Here is a 24,324-nt window from a genome sequence, read left to right on the forward strand (position 1 = left end):
CGCTCAGTCGGCTTGCCGGAGTCACAGCCTCCAGGCTGTCATCAGACTCACCATCCACTCAGAGGCCCGCTGTCGCCTTGGGCCAAGGAACACAGAGGCAGATGTGTGCCTGCATGGTGGTTTTTGGATGACCCCGGGATGTCCTGGAGGCTGGCAGTAACCTGGGAGGAAAAGGCTTGTTTTGACCAAGGAGTTGCTGTGTGGGGATGGGGCGGCAACTCAGAGCCTGGGCTTTGGAAGTCGATGCTACAGAGACAGTGCTCAGGTTGCCCCTTGAGCATGCATGTGAACTTAGATTCTTTACTTACCCGTTATGGTGGGAAACTTAAGACTTTTGTGTCTCCATGGTCTGTCTAATGATTAAGAAATGAGCTCCCTGCAGGGAAGAACTTTGGCCAAATAGAGCAGTGATCAGCAAATATTTTCTGGCCACAGGGTCTTTGTTACACCTACCTGGCTCTTACGATGTAGTGTGAAAGCTACTATAGACAGTAGTAATGACTTATGGACACTGAAATTTGGATATCACTCAATATGCATGTGTCAGAAAATACTGTTCTTCATTTGCTGCCCCTTATCCACTTAGCGTATCTCTGGATATGTTACAAATAGCACTAAAATTTTTGACACCCATTTACAAACTTTTCCTACCCCCAAAATAATTTTTCTAGTTGTACCCTCTTATAAAATATTGAAAAGACAAATCATTTGAATTGGCTTAAAACCATTCTCATGTCTGACCCAGAACCCACAGACTAAGTCTCACCTCTTTCAGGATTCGCCCAACTCTTCCTCATTTTCTTTTATTGAATTTCTATCTGAAGCCTCACAGTTTGGCTCACAGGTATATTTGGTTGGGTTCGCACCATTTTTTTTTTTTTTTTTTTTGTTTGTTTGTTTGTTTGTTTTTTGTATTTTTCTGAAGCTGGAAACGGGGAGAGACAGTCAGACAGACTCCCACATGCGCCCGACCGGGATCCACCTGGCACGCCCACCAGGGGGCGACGCTCTGCCCCTCCTGGGCATCGCTCTGTCACTACCAGAGCCACTCTAGTGCCTGGGGCCGAGGCCAAGGAGCCATCCCCAGGGCCCGGCCATCTTTGATCCAATGGAGCCTCACTGCGGGAGGGGAAGAGAGAGACAGAGAGGAAGGAGAGGGGGAGGGGTGGAGAAGCAGATGGGCGCTTCTCCTGTGTGCCCTGGCCGGGAATCGAACCTGGGACTTCTGCACGCCAGGCCGACGCTTTACCACTGAGCCAACCGGCCAGGGCCCGTTTTGTTTTTTTTTTAAGTGAAGCCAAACTTCACAAAGTCAGAAACATCTGGCAGCGTTGAACCCAAATGCCCTAGCCCAGCAGTCTGCCAGAGCTGCGTGGGAGCTGCCCACTTTGGACCGAGTGTGCTCTTTCTCACCCCGTCTCTTTCCCGAGGTGCGTACATCTACTCCTGTGGCTTCAGCTCACTCATTGTTCATTTAAGTTGCCTCTCTGGCTCCTGTATTTTGAATTTGTGATTCTTCATTTAAACTCTGCATCCACACTTTCATAGCTATACTGGCTTTCTTACAATTCTTTTGGAAAGATTTAAAAATAGAGTTAGGAACAACAACAAAAAAATGTCAAATGTACCTGTGTACCAACTACCTGGAATTAATGAATATTAACATGTTATCACTTTGCCTTGAGATTTTTAAAAGAAATGGACAGGTTATCCCTAGTCAGAGTTGGTGTTCTGAAAATTACCCATTTTCAGACCTTGTATCCTCACACCCACCATAGATCAATGGCTGCCGTGAATTTGATGTATATTCGAATATATGTGCCAATACATTTGTGTATATTTCATTATTCACAGAAAAATCAGTGGTGTTAGTTTAAGTGTTTTAAAAATGTATAAATGCCATAATTCTCCTACACGCGTCTGTCACTTCACTCAATGTTATCCATCTTGGGGTATATTTATTTGGTCCAGATACTTTCTGTGCTCATAGAATTCCATCATGATATAAATATGCACAATTTATTTCTCCATTCTATTAAGGAACGTTTAGGTTGTTTCTGGTTTTGCACTATTACAAACAGTATTGCCCTATCTTTGCACAAGATCCTCCAGACATATAAGTTCTCTGAGCTACATCTCTACAATTGCTGAGTCATGGTGAATTGGCACCATCGCCTTTATTTTGAAGTTTCCTAACTGTTTTACGTTTTGGCGGTCTTTGCGGTTAGAGCATGAGGTCTTTTTTAGTTCATAAGGATTCATGAAGTGCATCTGTCTTATTCATCATCTCCGATAGCGCTGAACGTGGAGACTTGTGCGTAATGGGTGCTCAGCAGACATATGGCGAGTGAGTAATACTTTTGGACTGGACTGCAAACTATTTAAGGGAAAGGGATGAATTTTACACTCTTTTTCTAATGTTTTCAGCTCTTGGTTAAGGATTTGACACAAAGGAAGAGACTGAGAAATGATGACGGAGGACAGCCAGGTGTTTCTCCTCGGCTCCCCTCGTAACAGCTTAAGTGAATTCCCTCCTCTCTTAAATCCCATCTTAAATCCCATCTTAAATATCCATTTCCCCACCCCTTCCTTCCTGTCTGTCTCTCTCTTCCCCTTCTGCAGCCAAGGCTCCATTGGAGCAAAGATGGCTCCTTGGCCTCTGCCCCAGGCGCTAGAGTGGCTCTGGTCGTGGCAGAGCGACGCCCTGGAGGGGCAGAGCACCGCCCCCTGGTGGGCAGAGCCTCGCCTGTGGTGGGCGTGCCAGGTGGATCCCGGTCGGGCGCATGCGGGAGTCTGTCTGTCTCTCCCCGTTTCCAGCTTCAGAAAAATACAATATATATATATATATATATATATATATATATATATATATATATATATATATATATATCCATTTCCACCCTCTTGTTTCTGCCTCTTAGGTTCTCCTTCATTAGCCAACTTCTGCCTCATTTTTCACAGGTTCTCAGACCATAGTTTCTAACCCACTGTTATGGACTCGAAGCTTTCAGACCCATTCAGGGAGCCTGTTAAGTTTTGAGAACAGAATCAGAGTTGTTTGGACATGGAATGATTTCTTTAATTTCATTTTTAGAAGGCAGCTTTCTTTCCTGCGCCTCTTCAGTCCCAATGCCTTTCAGCCTCTGGGTCTACCCCTCCCCCCGCCCCCTCCCGGCACTTACTCTCAAGCCTTCTAATCCCAGCCTCTTCCTACCACCTGACCCATCGATGTATTGTGTGGCTGACACAGGCTCCACATGCAGGATTCCTTGCTGTTGATCCCCTGCCTATTTCTATTCAGGTCTAGTTCATGTCTCACTTTCACTCAGTGCTATTCCCCTGCAGCTGCTGACCTTTACCGCTAATCCCATCCACAGCCTAATGGGAAAACAGTCAGGTGGTGTGGACACACACCTGTATCCAGGATGTGGCCTGAATTTCTGGAGACCTATGGTTGCAGGCCACTGATGGCATACCTTCTCAGGGCACTACTCTCTTTGTTTTGATTTGAAACCTGTCCTCAGTAGCTTCCTCTGTGAAAGCAGAAAGGAGGGCTTATTGAAGCAGGAGGCCAGAGGAGGCATGGAAGCCTAGACCTTTCAGAGAGAACTAGATTTTTTTTTGGAATATTTTAAAAAGAACTCAGGGTCCACATGCATCAAGCTCCTTTTATCAAAAATATTTATTATTATTTCTTTATTCAACAATGTGTATCACATGCCACTACCAGGGAGGCACTCTCCTGAGTGTTCTAGAAGCTGGGCTAGGACATAAACAAGATCTGTGCTGATGGGAAGTTTATATTGTAAAGCCTCTTTCACGCTTCGCAGAAGATCCGTTTCATATGAAATTTGTTTCACTTCCAGTGTTCATGGAATCTGTTCTTCAATTCTGAGTTTCCGGTGGTGATAGTGACAGAAAGATAGGGCTGGGGGGTAGGGGAAGAAGAAGAAGGAGAAGGGGATAGGAGAGGGGAGAAAAAAGAAGGAAAAAAAAGTGGAAGAGAGAGAGGATACTACCATAAACCTCCGAGTTTCTCTAAATTCCAAAGAGTCTAAGCCTGGCTATGGGTTTAGATGATTGCTTATCTCCTTGTCTGAGAAAGAACAGTACTTGAATGAATGGAAGGAGCTATCCCAGAATATTAAAAGTGGTTACCTCCAGGGCTGTTTTTAATTTTCTCATGTATAGATTTTTATTGTTTTCAAGATCTTTATAATGAGAATGCATTCTTTTTATAATGAAAAAAAGGGAAACCATTTATCAAAATGTACACATGAAAAAAAGTATCTTCCAGCTAATGAAATAGAGAGGCTGCATGTAAGTGGGTGATTGTGTGGGTCCCACTTACTCTACCTTTGAGGCTGTGACCTAAAGGCAAGGAGAGTCTTCACTACCCACCATCCCTTGCGGTGCTTCCTAATGCTGAGAAAATTAATACTAAATCACTGCACATACACGGGCTATTGGAACCCAATCAAAGACATGAATGGAGAAGAGACAAGTCTCAATCAAAGAACAAAAATTCAGAAAATTGCTAGATAGTGGCTTCTGATGAAGCAGGGCTCTAAATAATTTCTTCAAGGTCATCTGTTTAATTTATGCCGCATTTATAAGTTATTGTGTATTTTAATAATTAATGAAAGATTTAATTATAGCAAGGTTGCCTGTGACCTTTTGTGGAACGACTTCATCATAAATCTGCAGGCATTTCAGAACTGTTTTCCAGGTTTCTAATAATTTGCTCTCAAATTAATGACATCCAGCCCATTAAAAAAGTCGAGGCTAAGTAAAAGGATTGAGTTGGAATTTTCCCTTTCCTAGTAATGGCTAATTCTGAGTCCTGGATGGAGGTAGCAGAGAAGATGGTATGTGACCCACTAGAATCCACAGCAAGTTAACTGTTTACTTACAGGAATGAGAAGTAAATCCAGTGTGTCAATGTAGGACATTGCACATAGCCAGACTGGCTCATTGCAGCACATTTGATCTGGGGCACATTTATCTACATGTCAATGTGCAGGCAGCACCTAGACCAATGGGAGAGGTCTTCTTCTGCCCTGACACTCACTATGGTTCACCCTCACTCATAAATTGAAGGTCTGTGCTTGCCCTCCAGCTTGCTGACTACTAGTGAAACCCAACTAAGCCTCCATCACCCTTGTATCTATAGACTCAATGGAACAGCTAAGACCTAAGTCCTTCCTGGAGGGGAGCAAGATCATTTCTTCAGGAACCAAGATACATCACTATGTTATTCTGATAACTCATTTGACCCAATAGCGTAAGGGAGAAAGATTCTTCAGAGGAATGCCACATCTTAGCACATCAAAGAAAATCTTCTCTTTCTCTCTCTCTCTCTTCCCCTCTCTCTCTCTCTCTCTCTCTCTCAGTAGAAACTGGTAGCATATATCTGTAGTTCCAGAAAGTCAGGCTAGAGTTTGGAAAACCCAGAGCACCCTTTAGATGTAGCAGACTGGGAGAAAAATGAGCAAAATGTGGGAAGTGAGTTTTGGTTGAAGATTTCCTTGGTTAACTGTAGCTCTAAATGGGATCACTTCTCTACTCTGCGTTCCTCCAGCAATTGTTCATGACACTGTTGTCATTTATGGTGTCCTGTGAGTCAACGTGCAGGCTGCAGCGGTTTCCTAGATAGGAGAAAGGGTTCGGGAGAGAATATTCTTGTTTTTTGTGTTCTTGAGCAGGCCATTATTTTACCTGAGCTTTGGTTTCTCTAGCTAGCGCATGAAGGGTTCAGGCCAAAGGTCATCCCTAAGAACCCTTGCAGCACAAAGACTTTATAATTCTGTTGTTCCCCCCCACCCCATGCCCCACGGACTCCCAACTTGAGGCCAATTCAATATGATTTTCATAGTTCAGGATCAAGTATATAATTCCCCATAAATTAGATCCTTTACAGTTTGAAACAAAGAGAGCCATAAATGGAGCTTTCTAGGTACATCTCTACAGATTTCTCTTTTCTTACTTTCTTCAACTGTGTTTCCAGTTTTATGTATTTCATGGTGTTTCTGCCATTTGTGCCTACAGCTTATTATGACTCCTGAGACTACCAAAGTACTAAAAAGTACAGTCAAATGATTGCTAAGGAGTCATATTCTTAAAAGGAGGATGAGCCTTGCTGAAAGCACAGTACTGAGAACTGTGTTATAACATCGGCGGCAACCTCCTAAGCCGAAGCCCTGGCTTTGGGACCTATTCGCTCTGTAACCTTTTTAGATGAATTATTTAACATCTTTGAGTTTTAGTTTCCTCATTTGTTAAATAAAAATAAAATGAGATCATTCATACAAAGTCATTAGCATACTACAAATATTCAATATATTCTTACTAATATTGATATTTCTAGTTATGATTGCTACTTGATTGACTTTTAATGTAATATTTACTGTTCAGAAAGTCTTGTAGTAGAGATCACAGAACTATAAAAGCATCAGGCATACTGTCTGCCTCCAAAGCTCTCAGGCATTCAACCAAAGGCAAATTATTTTAGTTAAGTACTATTATATAAAAATAACAAGTTTAAATTATTTGTTTTAAAATTTATACAACACACTATTAGGTATAAACCTAATTTAGAATTCTGTTAAGTATTGTTATTGTTTTCATTTTGCACAGGAAGAAACTGAAGTCTAGTTAACGTGTGTAAGGAACTTTTCATAGATCTAGGGTTGGGGCTCAAATGTCTTCTGTCTGAAGCCAGCACCTCTGTGTTTGACCACTGCGTTCTACTGGCTCTCATACAATCAATACAAGACAAACACTCAGGATGTGTAGGGCATAGTTTATATAAGTCGCAAAATTCCGACAGCTTAAAATCTAGCAAAGAGGGTAAGACACTTATGTACATATTCTATGAATTTTGATACCTTATGGAAGTGCTAAGGAAATACTCAAAATGCAGAAAAAAATTCTACAGAAGTTCAGAAGAAAGACGCATTTTTTTTTCTTTGAAAGAAGGAAAGGAATTGAGGAAGAAGAAAGACCATGGAGAGCATAATAGAGAAGCTACCATTTAAATTGAATATAAAAAAGATAAATCAAGAAGATAGAAAAATTTCAAAACAAAACACAAGGGGAAATGCAAGTTTTGCAATATCTGGGGGTATTCTTCTAATAGCCTTCGTATGAAAACTACTATACCGAGCAGTCAAAAAGTCAGTATGATTTAGGATATAAAGAATACTACTAACAAGCTTTATTTAGAAGACCTTTATATAAACCTTCTCTCAACAAATAGAGAACACATTTTTAAGCAAACATTAAGTATATATATATATTATATTAATTATCATATACTGGGTGATGTACAAACTTTGTATTATTTCAAAGAGCTAGTATCATTGAGATCATATTTTCTGTAAACAGTTTAGATCAAAATTTTACAATAAAATCATGATAAGGAAAATAAAGGGGAAAACTTTATATGTTTAGAAATAAAATCCTGGATTATTTAGGAATAATTTTGTTTCTTTAAGAGGAAATCAAAATCATCATTATTAAATATTTAGAATTGAAAAGATTTACCTTCCCTACCTTCCCCTAACCCTCCCCCCCCCCAAGAATCACTGCCTATATTTCAGTGGAGATTTGCAGAATGGTAGGCATTGAGCAAGAAAGATGTGGGGAAAGACATCCTAAGCAGAGCAAAAGCAGGCACTAAGAAATCATGCTGCTTTTTTTTGTGTGTGTGTATTTTTTTTTTTTTTGTATTTTTCTGAAGCTGGAAACGGGGAGAGACAGTCAGATAGACTCCCGCATGCGCCCAACTGGAATCCACCCGGCACGCCCACCAGGGGCGATGCTCTGCCCACCAGGGTGCTGCCGTGACCAGAGCCACTCTAGCGCCTGGGGCAGAGGCCAAGGAGCCATCCCCAGCGCCTGGGCCATCTTTGCTCCAATGGAGCCTCGGCTGCGGGAGGGGAAGAGAGAGAGACAGAGAGGAAGGAGGGGGGGGGGAGTGGAGAAGCAAATGGGTGCTTCTCCTATGTGCCCTGGCCAGGAATCGAACCCGGGTCCCCCGCACGCCAGGGTGATGCTCTACCGCTGAGCCAACTGGCCAGGGCCAATCATGCTGCTTTTATTGAAACAATGAAATTCTATTTGATCACCAGTAACAGTGGGCCTAGTGGGAGATGATGCTACAAAGGTCGATGGAGGCTGGTGAAGGAGACTCTTAAATAAAAATCAAAGTTCTTAGCATGATGTTCATGATAAGTCTTGTGAGAGTTCAAGGACAAGAGTAGGTACCTTGGGAGTTTGCTACATAAAGGTTGAAGGTGCAGAAATGAATAAGATTGACAAGGTGAAGTGCAGGGACAGAGAAGGAGAAGGCCTCTGTTAGGACAATAAGAGATGGGAAGGGGAAGAGGAGAGAAAGAAGTACACTTAGAGACATAAGAGGGAGACTAGGAGAATATGGTGGCACTGAAGCAAAGGACTAGTGACACTAAAGAAAGGCCCCTGCCTCTGTGGAAAAAGATCACCATCTGTTTACAGAGAACATCAGAAATTTAGAAGAGGGAGAGATCACTTAGACTTGGAATACCTAAACATTGCTTCTAAGAGGAGGTGGTATTTATATAGGGGACTTGAGATGAGATTGGGGCAGACAGAGAATAAAGGAGGATGTTTCCAGTGAAGAGCATGGCACACACAAGGTGTGAATCAGGAACGTGTACGTGTGCACGTGTGCATGCCAGGAAATTGACTAAATGTCCCATAGCTATTATCCTTGACGTGTGTGTGCACACGCACATGCATGCAGTGTCTCTGTAGAGTAGGCATTTGTATAAAGAGAAATAGACTAGTCTGACTAGAACAAAGAGGGAAGAAGTAAGAAAATTTGAAAGGAAATGTAAGGTCCAGATCAGGGATGAAATGCTAGTTCTAGAAATGTGGGCTTTATTCTATGACCACAGTTTCTGTGCAGACATATAGAGTCATTGGGACCATTCTTTAAGACAACTGTCTGGAAGGAGGTAGAGGATAAGTCTCATGAAGATGGCTGTTTGGTCTAAGCAAGTGAAATTAGTGAGGAGGCAAGAGGTATTGAGACTGTGGATTACAGTCTTTAGCAAGAAGAAGTGCCATCAATAAGAGCCTTGGTTTCACACAAATGCCAACTTGAAGCCCGGCTTAACCAGTATCTTGAGCATGGACCTAGACTCTCAGTGTCCTCATCTGAAATTACTGTACCTCTGATCCTCAGGGCACTGTGTGGAGGACTCCACATGATAATAGCTGTGGGACATTTAGCAGAGCCCCTGGTACATGATAGTCGTGGCATCAGTGGTAGCTGTTATTATCATCAGGGCGTGGGAATGAAACTAAAATGGAGGTGGTGAATGTGAGAGCTTTTGTAGATGTGTATGAAAAGGATTGCATGTCAGGCTAGAGGCTGAGAGAGCAGACTGAGTTAAGGACTGAGTCTTTGCTGATGCAAACCTTTCTAGCCTGATGACCGAGAACTCAGCCAAGGCAATAACAGAAAGAGAAATGTTGGGAAGGAACTGATAGAGACAGCTTCATTCTCGTTCTGTTTCTTAAGATTTTCTTTATGCAAATAAAGATGGAGACATTGGTGGTCAGAAAAGCTCAAGATGTTGGAGTCCTGGAGGACAAGGGAAGAGAGAGTTCCTGAAACAGGGCCATGGCAATACAACATTATCCTAGTTGATTCACTCAGATGTTCCCACAAATGTCTGTCTGCAGTGAAGTCCTCCTTACCTAACTCCATACTACTGTTTGAACTTTCTTTTGCACATGTCTAGGGGCTTCCTAGTAAGGAATCATCTCTTTTTCCTCTCTGAAAGATTGTGGTCGACTACTCTCTCCTAGAAACTTCTTTCAGCTTTGATAACTATGTATATAAAAGGAGGTGTAATTAGAGAAGGAAGAAAGAACCAGGTTACCATGCAGGAGAGAATCAGCTGACCCAGAATCACTCTCTGGTAAAGGGGAAAACATCTTTACAGAGCCTACTCCTCTAATTACATTTAGTGTGGCATTGTTTCTGCCTAAATTATAGCAATTATACTTCAAGTTCCCCTTTGAAATCATTTAATTAATGAGTAGGTAGCCCTCTGTGTGTGTGGAATTCTAATGAAGTCTTTTATTTTTGTGAACCAGCTTTTTCCCTCAAATCAATCACTCCCCTCCCCACAAGGCTTTCTCAGATGGGGGTATTGGATTAGAGAAAGTGTGTTATTTAGGGTCCCAGAAAATCACAGTTGTTTGTGGAAATCCTAGCACAGTCCAGGATAATCAGGGACAGTGAAGCTGCTGCTGTTTTCCGCATGAGATTGTTTTTGTCCTTCTAATCCCCAAAGGACACAAAACTCAGCCATGTTTTCCAGCCCAGAAATGAGGTCAGACAAAGCTATTCCCCCAGCCCTGGCCGGTTGGCTCAGCGGTAGAGCGTCGGCCTGGCATGCGGGGCACCCGGGTTCGATTCCCGGCCGGGCACATAGGAGAAGCACCCATTTGCTTCTCCACCCCCCCTTCCTTCCTCTCTGTCTCTCTCTTCCCCTCCCGCAGCCAAGGCTCCATTGGAGCAAAGATGGCCCGGGCGCTGGGGATGGCTCCTTGGCCTCGGCCTCAGGTGCTAGAGTGGCTCTGGTCGCTTCAGAGCGACGCCCGGAGGGGCAGAGCATCGCCCCCTGGTGGGCAGAGCGTTGCCCCTGGTGGGCGTGCCAGGTGGATCCCGGTCGGGCGCATGCGGGAGTCTGTCTGATTGTCTCTCCCCGTTTCCAGCTTCAGAAAAATACAAAAAAAAAAAAAAGTTATTCCCCCAATTTTGTAAGAAGTGAATGGTTTGATAGATTAATTCTATCCATTAATCAACCCAAAACTGTTTATTGAGCACCTGTTATACGAAGAAGCGCCAATGGAGTCAAAGATGAATGACTCTGGATAAATCCTTTGTATAGGGGTCACCAGGAGATAGATGGCTGGCACACCTGGAGGGTGACAGAGATTGAAAGAAAATGAACTCATGGAAATGGGCATGGAAGGGCACATTTTGTCTAGACTATTTCTGCACCCCAGCCTTTGAGTATCTCTGTCACTAATTAAAAATCATCTTCTGTGGCCCTGGCTGTTTGGCTCAGTGGTAGAGCATCGGCCTGGCGTGCAGAAGTCCCGGGTTCGATTCCCGGCCAGGGCACACAGGAGAAGAGCCCATCTGCTTCTCCACCCCTCCCCCTTTCCTTCCTCTCTGTCTCTCTCTTCCCCTCCCACAGCCAAGGCTCCATTGGAGCAAAGATGGCCCGGGCGCTGGGGATGGCTCCTTGGCCTCTGCCCCAGGTGCTAGAGTGGCTCTGGTCGCGGCAGAGCGACACCCCAGAGGGGCAGAGCATCGCCCCCTGGTGGGCAGAGCGTCGCCCCCTGGTGGGCGTGCCGGGTGGATCCCGGTCGGGCGCATGCGGGAGTCTGTCTGACTGTCTCTCCCCGTTTCCAGCTTCAGAAAAATACAAAAAAAAAAAAAATCATCTTCTGTAAGGAAACTGGAAGCTTGAAAGATGAAGTGATATGCTCCAGGCCAGCTTGCTAATTTAGTAGCAGATGAGCACTAGAAAAGAAGTTTTTTATTTTCTTGCCTAGTACTCTTGCTGTCATGCTCAGACCATCGGTATGTTAAAAGTTAAATGCTAGTGCAGAGCACAGGATGATACTCAATGACAAGAGTCACACTAGCACCAGAGATGTGTAAAGGAGAGAGAGAAAAAGAGAGAGAGAAAGGAGGAGGGTGTCTTTTAGATTTCTCAGGAAGATAAATCTTCAGTAGAGCCAAAAACTCTCATGAAAAAAAATCCAGGTGGCAAGGTAAAAGGAAAAGGAAAACCAGAAATAATAAATTTCAATTGATTTTCCCCCCCTAAAAATCCATAGAGTGAGAAATGGCTTAAAGAATTCATTTATTTTGCCCTGTGATTGGGAGCAACTTCTTCAGAGGAACTAAAGAATAGGCTACCTGTTTAAATACAGACAGCCATCTGTATTTCTGTATGAGTAGCTACTTTCTCCAATGTTTTGTAGATCTCTCTCTCTCTTTCTCTCTCTCTCTCTCTCTCTCTCTCTCTCTCTCTCACACACACACACACACACACACACACACACAACCCCTGCATTTGAGGTTATATGTACCTTGGAAAAGGATCTTGAACCAAACTTATTGAAAGCCCTAGCTGAGGAGGGCCTTGGGTTGAGTCAGTGTGGGTTCCATAAAGAGAATGATGGTGACGATAATGAACATTTGTTATCCATTATGATTCTCAAGATTTTCACATACCTTATCTCACATGATACAGTTTTAATTATGTTGATAAAAATACATGAGTGAGCAAAAGTAAGTTTGCATAATACAAACATTAATAAATAAATAATAACGTAAGAATAAACTGTTTTGCATCCTCATAACTGTAAACCTACTTTTGCCAACCTGTATACGCACTTTGAGTTAAGAAGAGGGACTAGGAATGCATTTCTGAGGAAAGAGTTCAAAATAGTTTTTCTTGGTAATTGCAAGGGAATTGGACTGCAGTGACAGAGGAGTTGGCCATGCCACAAATTGCCTTGTTCCATTGACACTCAATAATCAATTAGCCAATTTTTGTCAAGCAACTACTATTGAAAGGCTCCATGAAGTTAAAGAAATACTTACAAGACTCCTTTTCAGCCTTCATAGCTTTCTAGTTGGTTGACCAAAAATTGACAAATGATACAAGAAAATTATGAAATTATCAGTAAGTAGTCTAGAGTGGTGTTTCTCTCAAAAGGTGGTCCAGGCCCTGGCCGGTTGGCTCAGCGGTGGAGTGTCGGCCTGATGTGCGGGGGACCCAGGTTCAATTCCCGGCCAGGGCACATGGGAGAGGCGCCCATTTGCTTCTCCACCCCCCCCTTCCTCTCTGTCTCTCTCTTCCACTCCCGCAGCCAAGGCTCCATTGGAGCAAGGATGGCCCGGGCGCTGGGGATGACTCCTTGGCCTCTGCCCCAGGCGCTGGAGTGGCTCTGGTCACGGTGGAGTGGCGCCCTGGAGGGGCAGAGTGTCGCCCCCTGGTGGGCAGAGCATCGCCCCTGGTGGGCGTGCAGGGTGGATCCCGGTTGGGCACATGTGGGAGTCTGTCTGGATGTCTCTCCCCGTTTCCAGCTTCAGAAAAATACAAAAAAAAAAAAAAAAAAAAAAGGTGGTCCAGGCCCCAGCAATATCTGTATCACTTGGGGACATAGAATTGTGAATAATCAGCCACCTAAAACATACTATTGAGGAAGTCTAAGGGTTGGACATCCTATGTTTCACAAGCCTTCTAGGTCATTCTCATGCAGGCAGTAGGACCACTGGACTAGACTGTTCATCTGAGCTTCTGAGAAAATAGAGCTCAGTGTTGCTAGAAGAGTCATAGAAGACTTTCTGAAAGAGATAGCACCTGATTTGGGAATCATATTATCCTGTTAGAGCTGTTCTATGTCTTTGGTTTCTCTTCCCTGCCCATTTCTTGGGTTTTCATATTCAGTTGATGTGTGAACCACATTTCTCCAAACAAAAAGGTACCACAATTGGGATCAGTACACTGCACCTACTTTTTTTGGTGATAAACTTACTAACTTTAGAGGTAAATTTCCATAAGATTAGAAATGTGTTTATGGGAAATTTATTTTTTTAATTGTTTATTAGAAAATGTCTGAGTTTCTCTTTTCCCAATCCAGAAATAAGTGGACCTTGTTAGTGTTGACCACTGCAAGGTAATGGCCATAATTTCTGATGATGGCCACCCTAAGTCCTCTGCAGATTGCTCACTCCTGTACCTCCTGTCATGAATTTCAACATCTGTTCTCAGGGTAGTTATAGAAAGGAATGAGAAATGCTTGAATTTAAATTACCATATTTCCCCATGTATAAGATGCACACTGTTCTGAAAAACTGGGAGTCTAAAAACTGGGTGCATCTTATAAGGTGGTTGTAGATTTTTTTACTTGCATTTCCTGCTTTTTCACGCTTGTTTTTGCTCTTGTTGTTGAAGACAGTGATTTGTTATCAGACACAGATGAGGACAAGCTAATGGATGGGAGTTTTGACAGCGATGAGGAGTTGTATGAATTTTATGATGAATAAAACCTGAGTTTAATAACTTTATGTAATTTTTTTTTCAAATTGCAGGCCCCCAAATTAAGATGCGTCTTATACATGGGGCATCTTATACATGGGGAAATATAGTAGTTTTTATTTTATCTCCTGCTTTGTTGGCTGTGCATCTGTCATTTTCTCAGCTTCCATGAACTCGCTCAGAATGGATGCAGCATTGAGAAGAATTAAGGAAGCCAGATCTATGCAAAAGAGACACACTGTGTTGGAGTCACTTATGCCCCACAGGATGAGGCCCACAGCAATTTTTTTCTTCCAAGAACTAATAATGGATAGAGATATGGAGAGAACATTAATGTCTGAAAATTGTGAAGGGTTTTTACCCCACTGGTCTTAGTTGTGGTCCAATGAAAAAAATGAGTAAATTTTACAATCCCGATGTTAATTTATTTAAGTTTAAATTTTTTGTTTATTGCACATGAGAGAGAAGATAAGTGCATTTCTAAGTGAAAATATGATTGTATCAATTTAAAGTTTAGGGAAAGACCTAGGACACACAGTTTAAGAAAATCTGGGATAAAAGCCAAGAAAATATAGATGACAGGAATGTACCTGCTAAGATTGCAGACGAACCTGAATTAGCCACGAGTCCTGACTGGGGACTTGTTTTTATATTCAGTCCTGAAATGAGCACTCTGAAATCATACAGAGATATCTCAAAGAATTGGGAAAGAAACAACATGAACACCCTTAGAGGCCTAGGATCAATTAGGGCATGCACCTGAATGATGCCTGTATCTCCTATAATAAAAGCCCTGGGCAATGGTAAAGCCTGAACTTGAAGTTCAGTAACACTTGAGTATTCCTTTTCTCTATGGGTAACTTTGTCTACTAGAAAGATCTCTCACATGTTTTACACTTTTATTTTTCTTATTTCTTTTTATTTTATTATTATTATTATTATTTTAATTTTAGTGGTGAGGGAGGCAGAGACAGACACCCGCATACGCCTGGAGCCGGATCCACCTGGCAAGCCCACCAGGGGACGATGCTTTGCCCATCTGGTGCCCTTGGTCCATTGCAGCTGAAGCCATTATTAGTGCCTGAAGCAGAGGCCATGGAGCCATTCTCAGCGCCTGGGTCCAACTCGCTCCAATCGAGCCATAGCTGCAGGAGGGGAAGAGAGAGAAAAAGAGTGAGAAAGAAGTGAGAGGGGCAGGGGTGGTGAGGCAGATGGACGGTACTCCTGTGTGCCCTGACTGGAAATAGACTTGGCCAGGGCTTCCACATGCTTGGCCAGGGCTTCCACATGCTTGGCCAGGGCTCTACTGCTGAGCCAACTGGCTAGGGCCTTTTTTTTTCTTCTTTCTTAATCCTCCATAGATCTCCCTTGAATGCCACTTACTGCTCTTCTCTCTCCTGGAATTCCTAAGTTACCTCCAGCTCTGCCATAGTTTTTACACTTCTTGCCTAGATAAATGAAAAGTGGTCCCAAATCATACAGCCATTTGTATTAACTTCCTGTGGCTGCTGTAAAAAATTACCACAAATTGGGTGGATAGAAGAAGGAAAATGTATCCTCTCACAGTTCTGGAGGCCAGAGTCCAAGGTCAAATTGGCAGCAGGCCTGCACCCTCTCTAGAGTATTAGGAGGAATTTGTTCTATGCTAGTCCATCTTCTGGTGCCTCTGGATGTTCTTTGACTTGTGGCTTCAGAAATCCAATATTTGCCTCTGTCTTCACATGACCTTCTCTTTTCTGAATGTCTTTCTTGTTTATTATTTTCATTTCTTTTAACTAAATTTATTGGGGTGACATTGGTTAATAAAATTATATAGCAGTGGTTCTCAACCTGTGGGTCGCGACCCTGGGGGGTGGGGGTCGAACGACCAAAACACAGGGGTCGCCTAAAGCCATTGGAAAATACATATTTATTATACAATACATTTTTAAATAAAATATGTATTTTCCGATGGCTTTAGGCGACCCCTGTGTTTTGGTCGTTCGACCCCCGCCAGGGTCATGACCCACAGGTTGAGAACCACTGTTATATAGGTTTCAAGTGTACAATTCCATCATACATCATCTGTATATTACATTGTGTGTTTACCATCCAGTCAATTCTCCTCTTCTATCACCATGTGTTTAACCTCCTTTACCCTATTCTACCTCCTCCCCATCTCCCCCTTTTCCTCTGGGACCCATCATATTGCTGTCTGTGTCTATGAGTTTTGTTTGTTTGTGTTGTTTGTTCATTTATTGCTTTCAGTTTTATATCTCATATGTGAGTGAAATCATATGGTCTCTGACCTTTTTTGTCTAACTTATTCTGCTGAGCCTGATATTCTCAAGATTCACCTCCCTTGTTGCAAATGGCAGCATTTCATCTTTTCTCATGGCTGAGTAGTATTCCATTGTTTATATGCACCACATCTTCTTTATCTAATCCTCTATCTATTGGAGGACATTTAGTTTATTTCCATACTCTGGCCACTGTGAATAACGCTGAAATGAACATAGGACTACATATACAGTGTGTCCATAAAGTCATGGTGCACTTTTGACTGGTTACAGGAAAGCAACAAAAAGACGATAGAAATGTGAAATCCACACCAAATAAAAGGAAAACTCTCCTAATTTCATACCTATTCAGTGCAGTTCGATGTGGGCTCATGCACAGATTTTTTAGGGCTCCTTAGGTAGCTATCCTGTATAGCCTCTACAGACTTGTCACTGATTGATGGCTTACCAGAACGGGGTTTCTCCACCAAACTGCCGGTTTCCTTCAACTGCTTATCCCACCGAGTAATGTTATTCCTATGTGGTGGCGCTTCCTTATAAATGCGCCAATATTCATGTTGCACTTTGGTCATGGATTCTAATTTACGAGCCACTGAACTTTCCTCTGTACCGTCCACATCTCGACTGGCATGGCCGTGGGCTGCTCCGCTGTATACACAGTGTTACATCATCATCTGCTCATGCGCACATGCTGCCACATCATCCTACAGAAACCGGGAGGGTTTTCCTTTTATTTGGTGCAGATTTCACATTTCTATCGTCTTTTGTTGCTTTCCTGTGACCAGTCAAAAGTGCACCATGACTTTACGGACACACTGTATTTTTACAGATAAATGTTTTTAATTATTTTGGATGGATACCTAGAAGAGGAGTTGCTGGGTCATATTTGACTGTGAGCTCTCCCTAATAATGAGAATAAGTTCATCTGGAGATTCTTAACTTGCAAATTAACTTTCAAATAAGGTCTCAACCACAGGGTATAAGGCCATATCTCTCTGGGAAGCCACTATTTATTTCAGTACACAAACTTAATCACTCTCTCTTTTAATGACTCTTAAACTTTGGAAACTGTGAGCACCTTTGAAAATCTGATAAAATATAAATATATATGTAATTTTTTCATAAATAAGTACACATACCAATAAACTCATATTTTACTTAAAATTTTATGAGATTCAAACTCCAGTATCACCACCAAAGCCTAAACATGTACTGTATATATTGAGATATTTAGTGTATCTCATTCTTTAGTGATGACATCCAAAACTACTCTTTTCTTTTGTGATCTAGTATAATGTAGAATAGACCATGATATTGCCTCATTTGCTCTCTATAATATACATAGCTCTGTATTAATGAATGCATTCTAAGATCAGCTTAAATATTTTTATCTCTCTGAAGTGTATACTTATATTAATCACATTGTATAAGAAAACTCTCAGGCTCCCATTATTATTATTATTATTACTATTTAAGCTGAGTTTCACTAAGCCCCATTTCTTCTATCTATTACTTATGTAATTTCTGGTAGAAGACATGCCATTTCTTTCTGTGGTGTCACATGTTATTAAATTCAACCTGTCTCTCATTCTGTCGGTTCCTTTCTGAGTCCTGATTCTACCATCAAGTACATCGACTGTTTCTTCCAGCTTTGTGTCATCAGAAAATGTGATTTCCAATGATGACCATTATCCTCATGTCTTCAAGTCATTAGTAAAAATGATGAACAAGAAAGAGCAGACAGCAGAACCTTGCAGCTGACTACTCATGCCCTCCTTCATGGTTGATTTTAATGCCTTAATTAGGTACTGTTCAGCCACATCATTTTACTAGCACCTGGCTCATATTTTTTTCTCTTTCATCAGTACTGCTGTGGCAGACCCTGTCCGATACCTTGCTGATAGGTAAATCATGTGCCACGTATTTTCTTCTTGTCTGCCTAGTAACCCTTTAATAAAAAGGGATGGGATTAGTCTGACATGATCTATTTTATGATCCATGAAATAGCTGTAAACTATTTGGAATAAGAAACATGTTTGGTGGAGCATCACTAATATCCTGGTACTCAAATACTCCAATTAGGGGAGACTTACTAGAGCAGGTGGCATTTGAATGTGGCAGGATTTGAATAGGCTGTATAGAGAAGGAAGAGACATTCATCAAAGTCTCCTCCCACTTTTTTTTTTCTTGATGAACTTTCAACTTAACTCTCTTCAAACAAATAGAAAATTTTGATGAATTAACTGTTTTGTTAAAGATTTAAAATGGACTGACTCGTGACCGCTCCATGAAATGAATTGGAACTAAAAGGTGGACATACCTTAGTTGAGGACTGGCATGAATGTATTGGGTTTGAGACTACAGGCTCTAGCAAGAATGTAAGAGAACAGAGAGAACCAGGGAAAGTAATTTAAGTTCACTCTGCTACACACAGTATTGGCCACACAACCCAGGATATTCAGTCCTGTGGCTTCTACTACCCAGTTTTAAGCTAAAACTCATACAAAGGCTGTTCAGTTTTACTAAAACAGAGACCCTCAGTCTCCTCCCCCCAACATCTTTTTAATCTTCTTTTAGACAAAGCTCCAAAACATTTTATTTCATATTGAATCATTAGATCATTAAAAACCATTTCCTGAGGTGTGTTTTAAGTTGCATGATCAACACAGAAATCCTATTTATTTTCTCATTTTGCAATCTTGATTGGCTCCCACCCCTCCCAAAGCATCCTCGTGTTTCAGAGAGCAGAAGGAAATGTCCTTTGAGGAGAGTTAGTCTTAGTCTCTTGGTGTCACTATACGAGTTCCTGAACTTGGGGAGAGAAAGTTCCAGGGCTGAGAGCACGATTAAATCTTGATGAAATGGAAGCCATCCAATTCCTTGAAAGACTTCAGTTGATTTAAGTTCCCGGCATGATTGGTCTGCCCTCTACATTACTGTGACAGATGTCTTGCATTGTAATTACAAGACATGCCATTACAGTGGAGTATGGATGATCAATCTATTTTTTTAGAAATGATTGATTATTCATATTTATAGGGCTATAAATTCCTAGGCTTTGCAAAGGTCAGTGTGGATTATCTAAGTCACACACATGGTGTGTTTCTTTATCATACGTAAATACAAGTTTTCTTTATGAGACTCCCATGACTTCAAGGAAGGGAAGAGGAGGGTAGTATTCATATGAATTAAGCAATGGGGATTTTAAATCAACAGTCCTACATTCAGTTAAACTTTTGGAATTGACAGGGTCATATTTTGATTAACTAACCTATCTCCCTTCCCAACAGACAGAGACACAATCTACTTTACAGATAAGGAAATGGAGTCCTTATCAGTGGATATCAGTAAGGAAAATATCATTGTTTGGAATTAGGACATGTAAGACTGTATGTCAAAATATGAGCAACAATTCTGTCTGGGTGAAGGATTTTTTGGACTATTGGGTGAATTATTTCTTCTTCATTCTTTTTTATATTTTAAATCTTTTCTATAAAGCACGTACCATATTTTTGCTCCATGAGATGCACCTGACCATAAGACACACCTAGGGTTTTAAGGAGGAAAATAATAAAAAAAATATTCTGAACCAAATGGTGTGTTAAAATATTTAATAAAATACCATATTTTTTCACTCCATAAGATGCACAGGCATTTTCTCCTCTACTTTTGGGGGGGAAAAGTACATCTTATGTAGCAAAATATATGTTATATTACTTTTGCAATTTAAAAACAAGGAGGGTTGGTTTTTAAACCCATTGTGAATGCCAAGTATGTGGCTGGTGTGTTATATACAGTTAACTTTCTAGTCAATGATCTTCAAAGAACATACCTTGGAAAAACTGGTAAAGTCCAGGCTGCAATTCAAACCTCTATCCCCCAGGATTCATGATTAGTGACTGACTTTGTGGCTTTCTATGCTTGTCTCTCCCATCCCTCCCCTAAACACAGAGTTTTTGGCCACTTCAGCCTTCGCTCTGAATGGCAGTTGGTGAAAGTGGACTACAAATCTATTTTCAGCTGGCGCTGCACCAAGGAAGACTATCAGACATGGCACCTGCTCAATCAGGTATGCCCTGCGGTGGGCACTACTGGCTTTTAGGATGAGGAGCTCCTCAAAGTCCTGTTGGTCAGACCTGGCCTTTCTATTTGGAAGAACAAAGTAGTGGGTTCTTTGAGGATAATGGTGGTTTTAGACAAAGGATTGAAGCCCATACACCCAGTTCCAGTAGGGTTAGATGGTATTTAGGATGATTTTTCATCCTGACATCATGATCTACCCATTGAAGTCATTGAGAAGTGTTGAGGGGGCATAATGATCACCTGGGGTTTTAGCTCTATGCATGGAGAGATAAGCCCAGAGAGCTAGGAATCTGACCCTCCAATGGTTCAATAAGTTTACCTTCCCCTGGGTAAGGTAAGAACATTTTTCAGGCTATCCTGGAGTAACAGGACTAAGAAAGGATGACGGATGGGGGTAAGAGACTCTACCAATATCAGATATTCATTGATACACAACATAGTCAGGCTTCTGTGTTCTTCAGAACCATTGGGTTCTTGTAATCTGCACCAACTTCTCTTATTCTCTTTGTCCTTGAGTAGGAATAAAGACTTGGGCATGGTTGTTCATCACAGAGGGGAAGCTTCAGGTCAATGTTAGTTGTATTCTGCAGGTGATGTGGAAAACATGGTGGAAGTGGAGTCCTTTTCACTAGAATATCTGCTGGAGCCATTTGGGCAAGTGCCTGGTGGTCTCTAAGGGTCATGGGAGTCTTTCATTCCCCATGGAGGTGGAGAAGAAACAGGATGAAGTAGACATCACTGGCCAGGTTGGGTAGAGGTGTAGTGATAGGCCAGCCTCACAAAGTGTTTCTTTTCTATGATAGTGAAAGAGCAGCCCCTTTATCCTTGAAACTCCCAAATGATTGCTGGGAACGAGACTGCTACAGAATGACCAAAAGATAATGAAAAGCCTAATGCTTCTTGTTGAGAAGCTGGTTTGTTTCACCTTATCTGTGTGTTTCTGCCTCCATCTCACTATGGACTTTCTTCCCAGGGGGAACCTTGTGTTATGGGAGAAAGAAAAATATTCAAGAAACGTAAGCCAGGAGCTCAGTGTGCGCTGGGCCGTGACTCCTCAGGGACAGTGGTCTCAGAACCCTGCGTTTGTGCCGACTGGGACTTTGAGTGGTGAGTGAGTCCCTTGGCCTCTCAATGCCAGTTTCAATCAGACATTTACCTGTTTGGGGGCAAAAACGAAGATGAGTTAGAAGAAGAACTACTGGCACGTGGGTCCCACTACCCCAGTTCCTGGGCTTGATGGGAAGTCTGTATGCCTGTAAGAGGGAGAGAAGGAGGCATTTTCACGGGGATGATGACTGGTCTATCAGAGCAGCATGTCCAAGGGGATTTATTCTCATCTTCAGTTAGCAGTTGTATTGGAAAGGAACAGAGAGGTTGGGCTGGGTACTGACAGAGCTCAGGGAGCTGCTGCCCGGGATGGTGACCTTCACTCAAGTTTGCCCAAACTGCTCCTCCATTTGAACTCTCACCATCATTTCTTTTTTTCCTCCCCCAATGACAACCACAAGAACAATGTGAAACCTCACCTACTAGCCAATGACTCACGAATTTCCAAATATTTACCTTCAGCCCTGGCCTCCCTCTCCTCTAGTGTGGAAATATTTGTGTTCATCTATCTGCTCCGCATGCATCTCTCCTCAAATTGAACTTCATGTGGCCAAAGCAAAACTCTTCCTGACTCATCCCTGTTGGAAGCAGTTTTCAATTGGGACCGCCACCCCAGTCCAGTTCTTCCAGCCTCAGTAAAACACATAGACACCCATTCACTTACTTAAGTCAAAATCCTGGGAGAGCTTGATTTTCCCCTTTCTCTAACCCAAGCTATCTGCAAGTCCTTGCAACCCTCTACCTCTAAAATGCATTCTAACTCAAAGCACCTTTACCCATGTCTACTGCTGTCTGGATCCTTCCAACAGTCTCTTAATTCCTTCTTTTTCTACCCTTGCGCTCTAAAATCTCTCCTCCTCACAGCAATCGTAATTATATTTTAAAAACCAAAATCAGATCTTATCACTCCTGTGCTGAGAGCATTCCAGAGGCTTCCCCTCAACCTTGAAATATAACCAACTCTTTTTTTCTTGGCTAGGTTCATTGTAGGTTTTGGCCCACTCTTACCATTGCCCCTTAATTTCTGACTCTTCTTCCCTTATTTACTGTTTTGCAACCACACTACCATATCCTGTACCTTAATCAACCCAGGCTCATTCCTAGCAAAGCAAATAGTGTGTGTGAGAATTTCTTCTAAATTTTTTCTTTCTTTCTTTCTCTTTCTTTCTTTCTTTCTTTCTTTCTTTCTTTCTTTCTTTCTTTCTTTCTTTCTTTCTTTTTCTTTTTTCCTGCCTTTCTTCCTTCCTTCCTTCCTTCCTTCCTTCCTTCCTTCCTTCCTTCCTTCCTTCCTTCCTTCCTTCCTTCCTTCCCTCCCTCCCTCCCTCCCTCCCTCCCTCCCTCCCTCCCTCCTTTCTTTCTTTCTTTCTTTCTTTCTTTCTTTCTTTCTTTCTTTCTTTCTTTCTTTCTTTCTTTCTTCAATTAGAAGAAGGGAAGCAGAGACAGACTCCCGTATGCGCCCTAACCAGGATCCTCTTGGCAAGCCTACTACGAGGCAATGCTCTGCCCATTTGGGACCTTGTTCCATTGTTCAGCAACCAAGATGTTCTTACCACCTGAGGCAGAGGCCATGGAGCTATCCTCAGTGCCTAGAGCCAACTCTCTTTAATTGAGCCATGGCTGCAGAAGGGGAAGTGAGAGAGAGAGAGAGAAGCTAGAGGGAGAGGGTTAGAGAAGCAGATGGGTACTTCTCCTGTGTGCTCTGACCAGAAATTGAATCCTGGATATCCACACGCTTGGCTGATGCTCTACCACTGAGCCACTTGCCAAAGCTCTTCCAAATTTCAACATGGTTGGCATCTTTGGGTCATTCATGTTTCAGTAAATATATCTGTTCCTCAGAAGTGCCTTTTGAGACCACCTAACCTTACTTACACCAGGCTCTTTAGCACATCAACCTGTTTTACTGTCTTCTTAGTATTAATCACCATGTAGAGTGAGCATGATTTTTGATGGCTTTATTATTGCCTATCTTCCCCAGTAGAACATCTTAGCTATAAGTTCAGGAGTTTTATATTTTCTTCACTGTTGTGTCCTCTGTGCCTTGGTTATAGTAAGCGGTGAACAGTTGAATCATGTTTCCAAATGTTGTTTCTTTTAAGAGATTCAAAACCCTTCCTGGTTCTGGAAATGGGTGCACTTCACTCTGATCCCAGCTGGGTGAATTCTTCCTTCGCATCAGAGTCCAAAGCTGAGTTTCAGTTTAGATATTATAATAAGCCATTCCAGATTAAAAGACAAAGCTAAGGGCTTAAGTATGAGCCTATAAACATGGGAGGGGCAAGACAATGACAATTGCATTGGGGCATTTCTGACATTAAATAACAGAAATAAATCCAAACGGGCATAGAATGGTTGGCCCTGCCCAGCCAGGAGCCTCACCCCTATTTCCTCCTATTTCATCCAATCTGTTTCTCAAACTTGATTTGTGCTGGAAGCCATCTTTGTTTTCAACTTTCTACTACAACTGTCACTAGTACTGTAAGCCAGCCAGGTGACTTTGACTGCTCCCTACCTGCTCTTAATCCCTGTATTCAGGCCTTAGAAAGCTTGACTTTCAGTTGAATTGTTCAAAATGGTTGTGCTAAATGGCATTGAAATTTGAATGGCAGGTTTCTATATGTGGCAACTGTGACCCTTTGGAAACAAAAGGTATTTCCACACATGGGAAGAATTAATTTTCAATTACTAACCACGATTCAGCAAAATAGTCATAGCAAAGTATATTGTAGGTC

The 24,324-nt window shown here is 42.1% G+C and overlaps 1 protein-coding gene across 1 annotated transcript in view; it reads left to right on the plus strand.

Moving 5' to 3' along the window:
- SORCS3 (sortilin related VPS10 domain containing receptor 3) overlaps nt 1-24,324 on the plus strand; it is a 620,103-nt gene that overhangs the window by 546,561 nt on the left and 49,218 nt on the right. The window contains exons 15-16 of the mRNA XM_066239920.1: nt 20,354-20,471; nt 21,459-21,592. Of these exons, the coding sequence (XP_066096017.1) occupies nt 20,354-20,471; nt 21,459-21,592 (252 nt within the window). The remainder of the gene's footprint in view (nt 1-20,353; nt 20,472-21,458; nt 21,593-24,324) is intronic.

Source organism: Saccopteryx bilineata, chromosome 7 (genome assembly GCF_036850765.1).
Source record: "Saccopteryx bilineata isolate mSacBil1 chromosome 7, mSacBil1_pri_phased_curated, whole genome shotgun sequence".
Taxonomy (NCBI): domain Eukaryota; kingdom Metazoa; phylum Chordata; class Mammalia; order Chiroptera; family Emballonuridae; genus Saccopteryx; species Saccopteryx bilineata.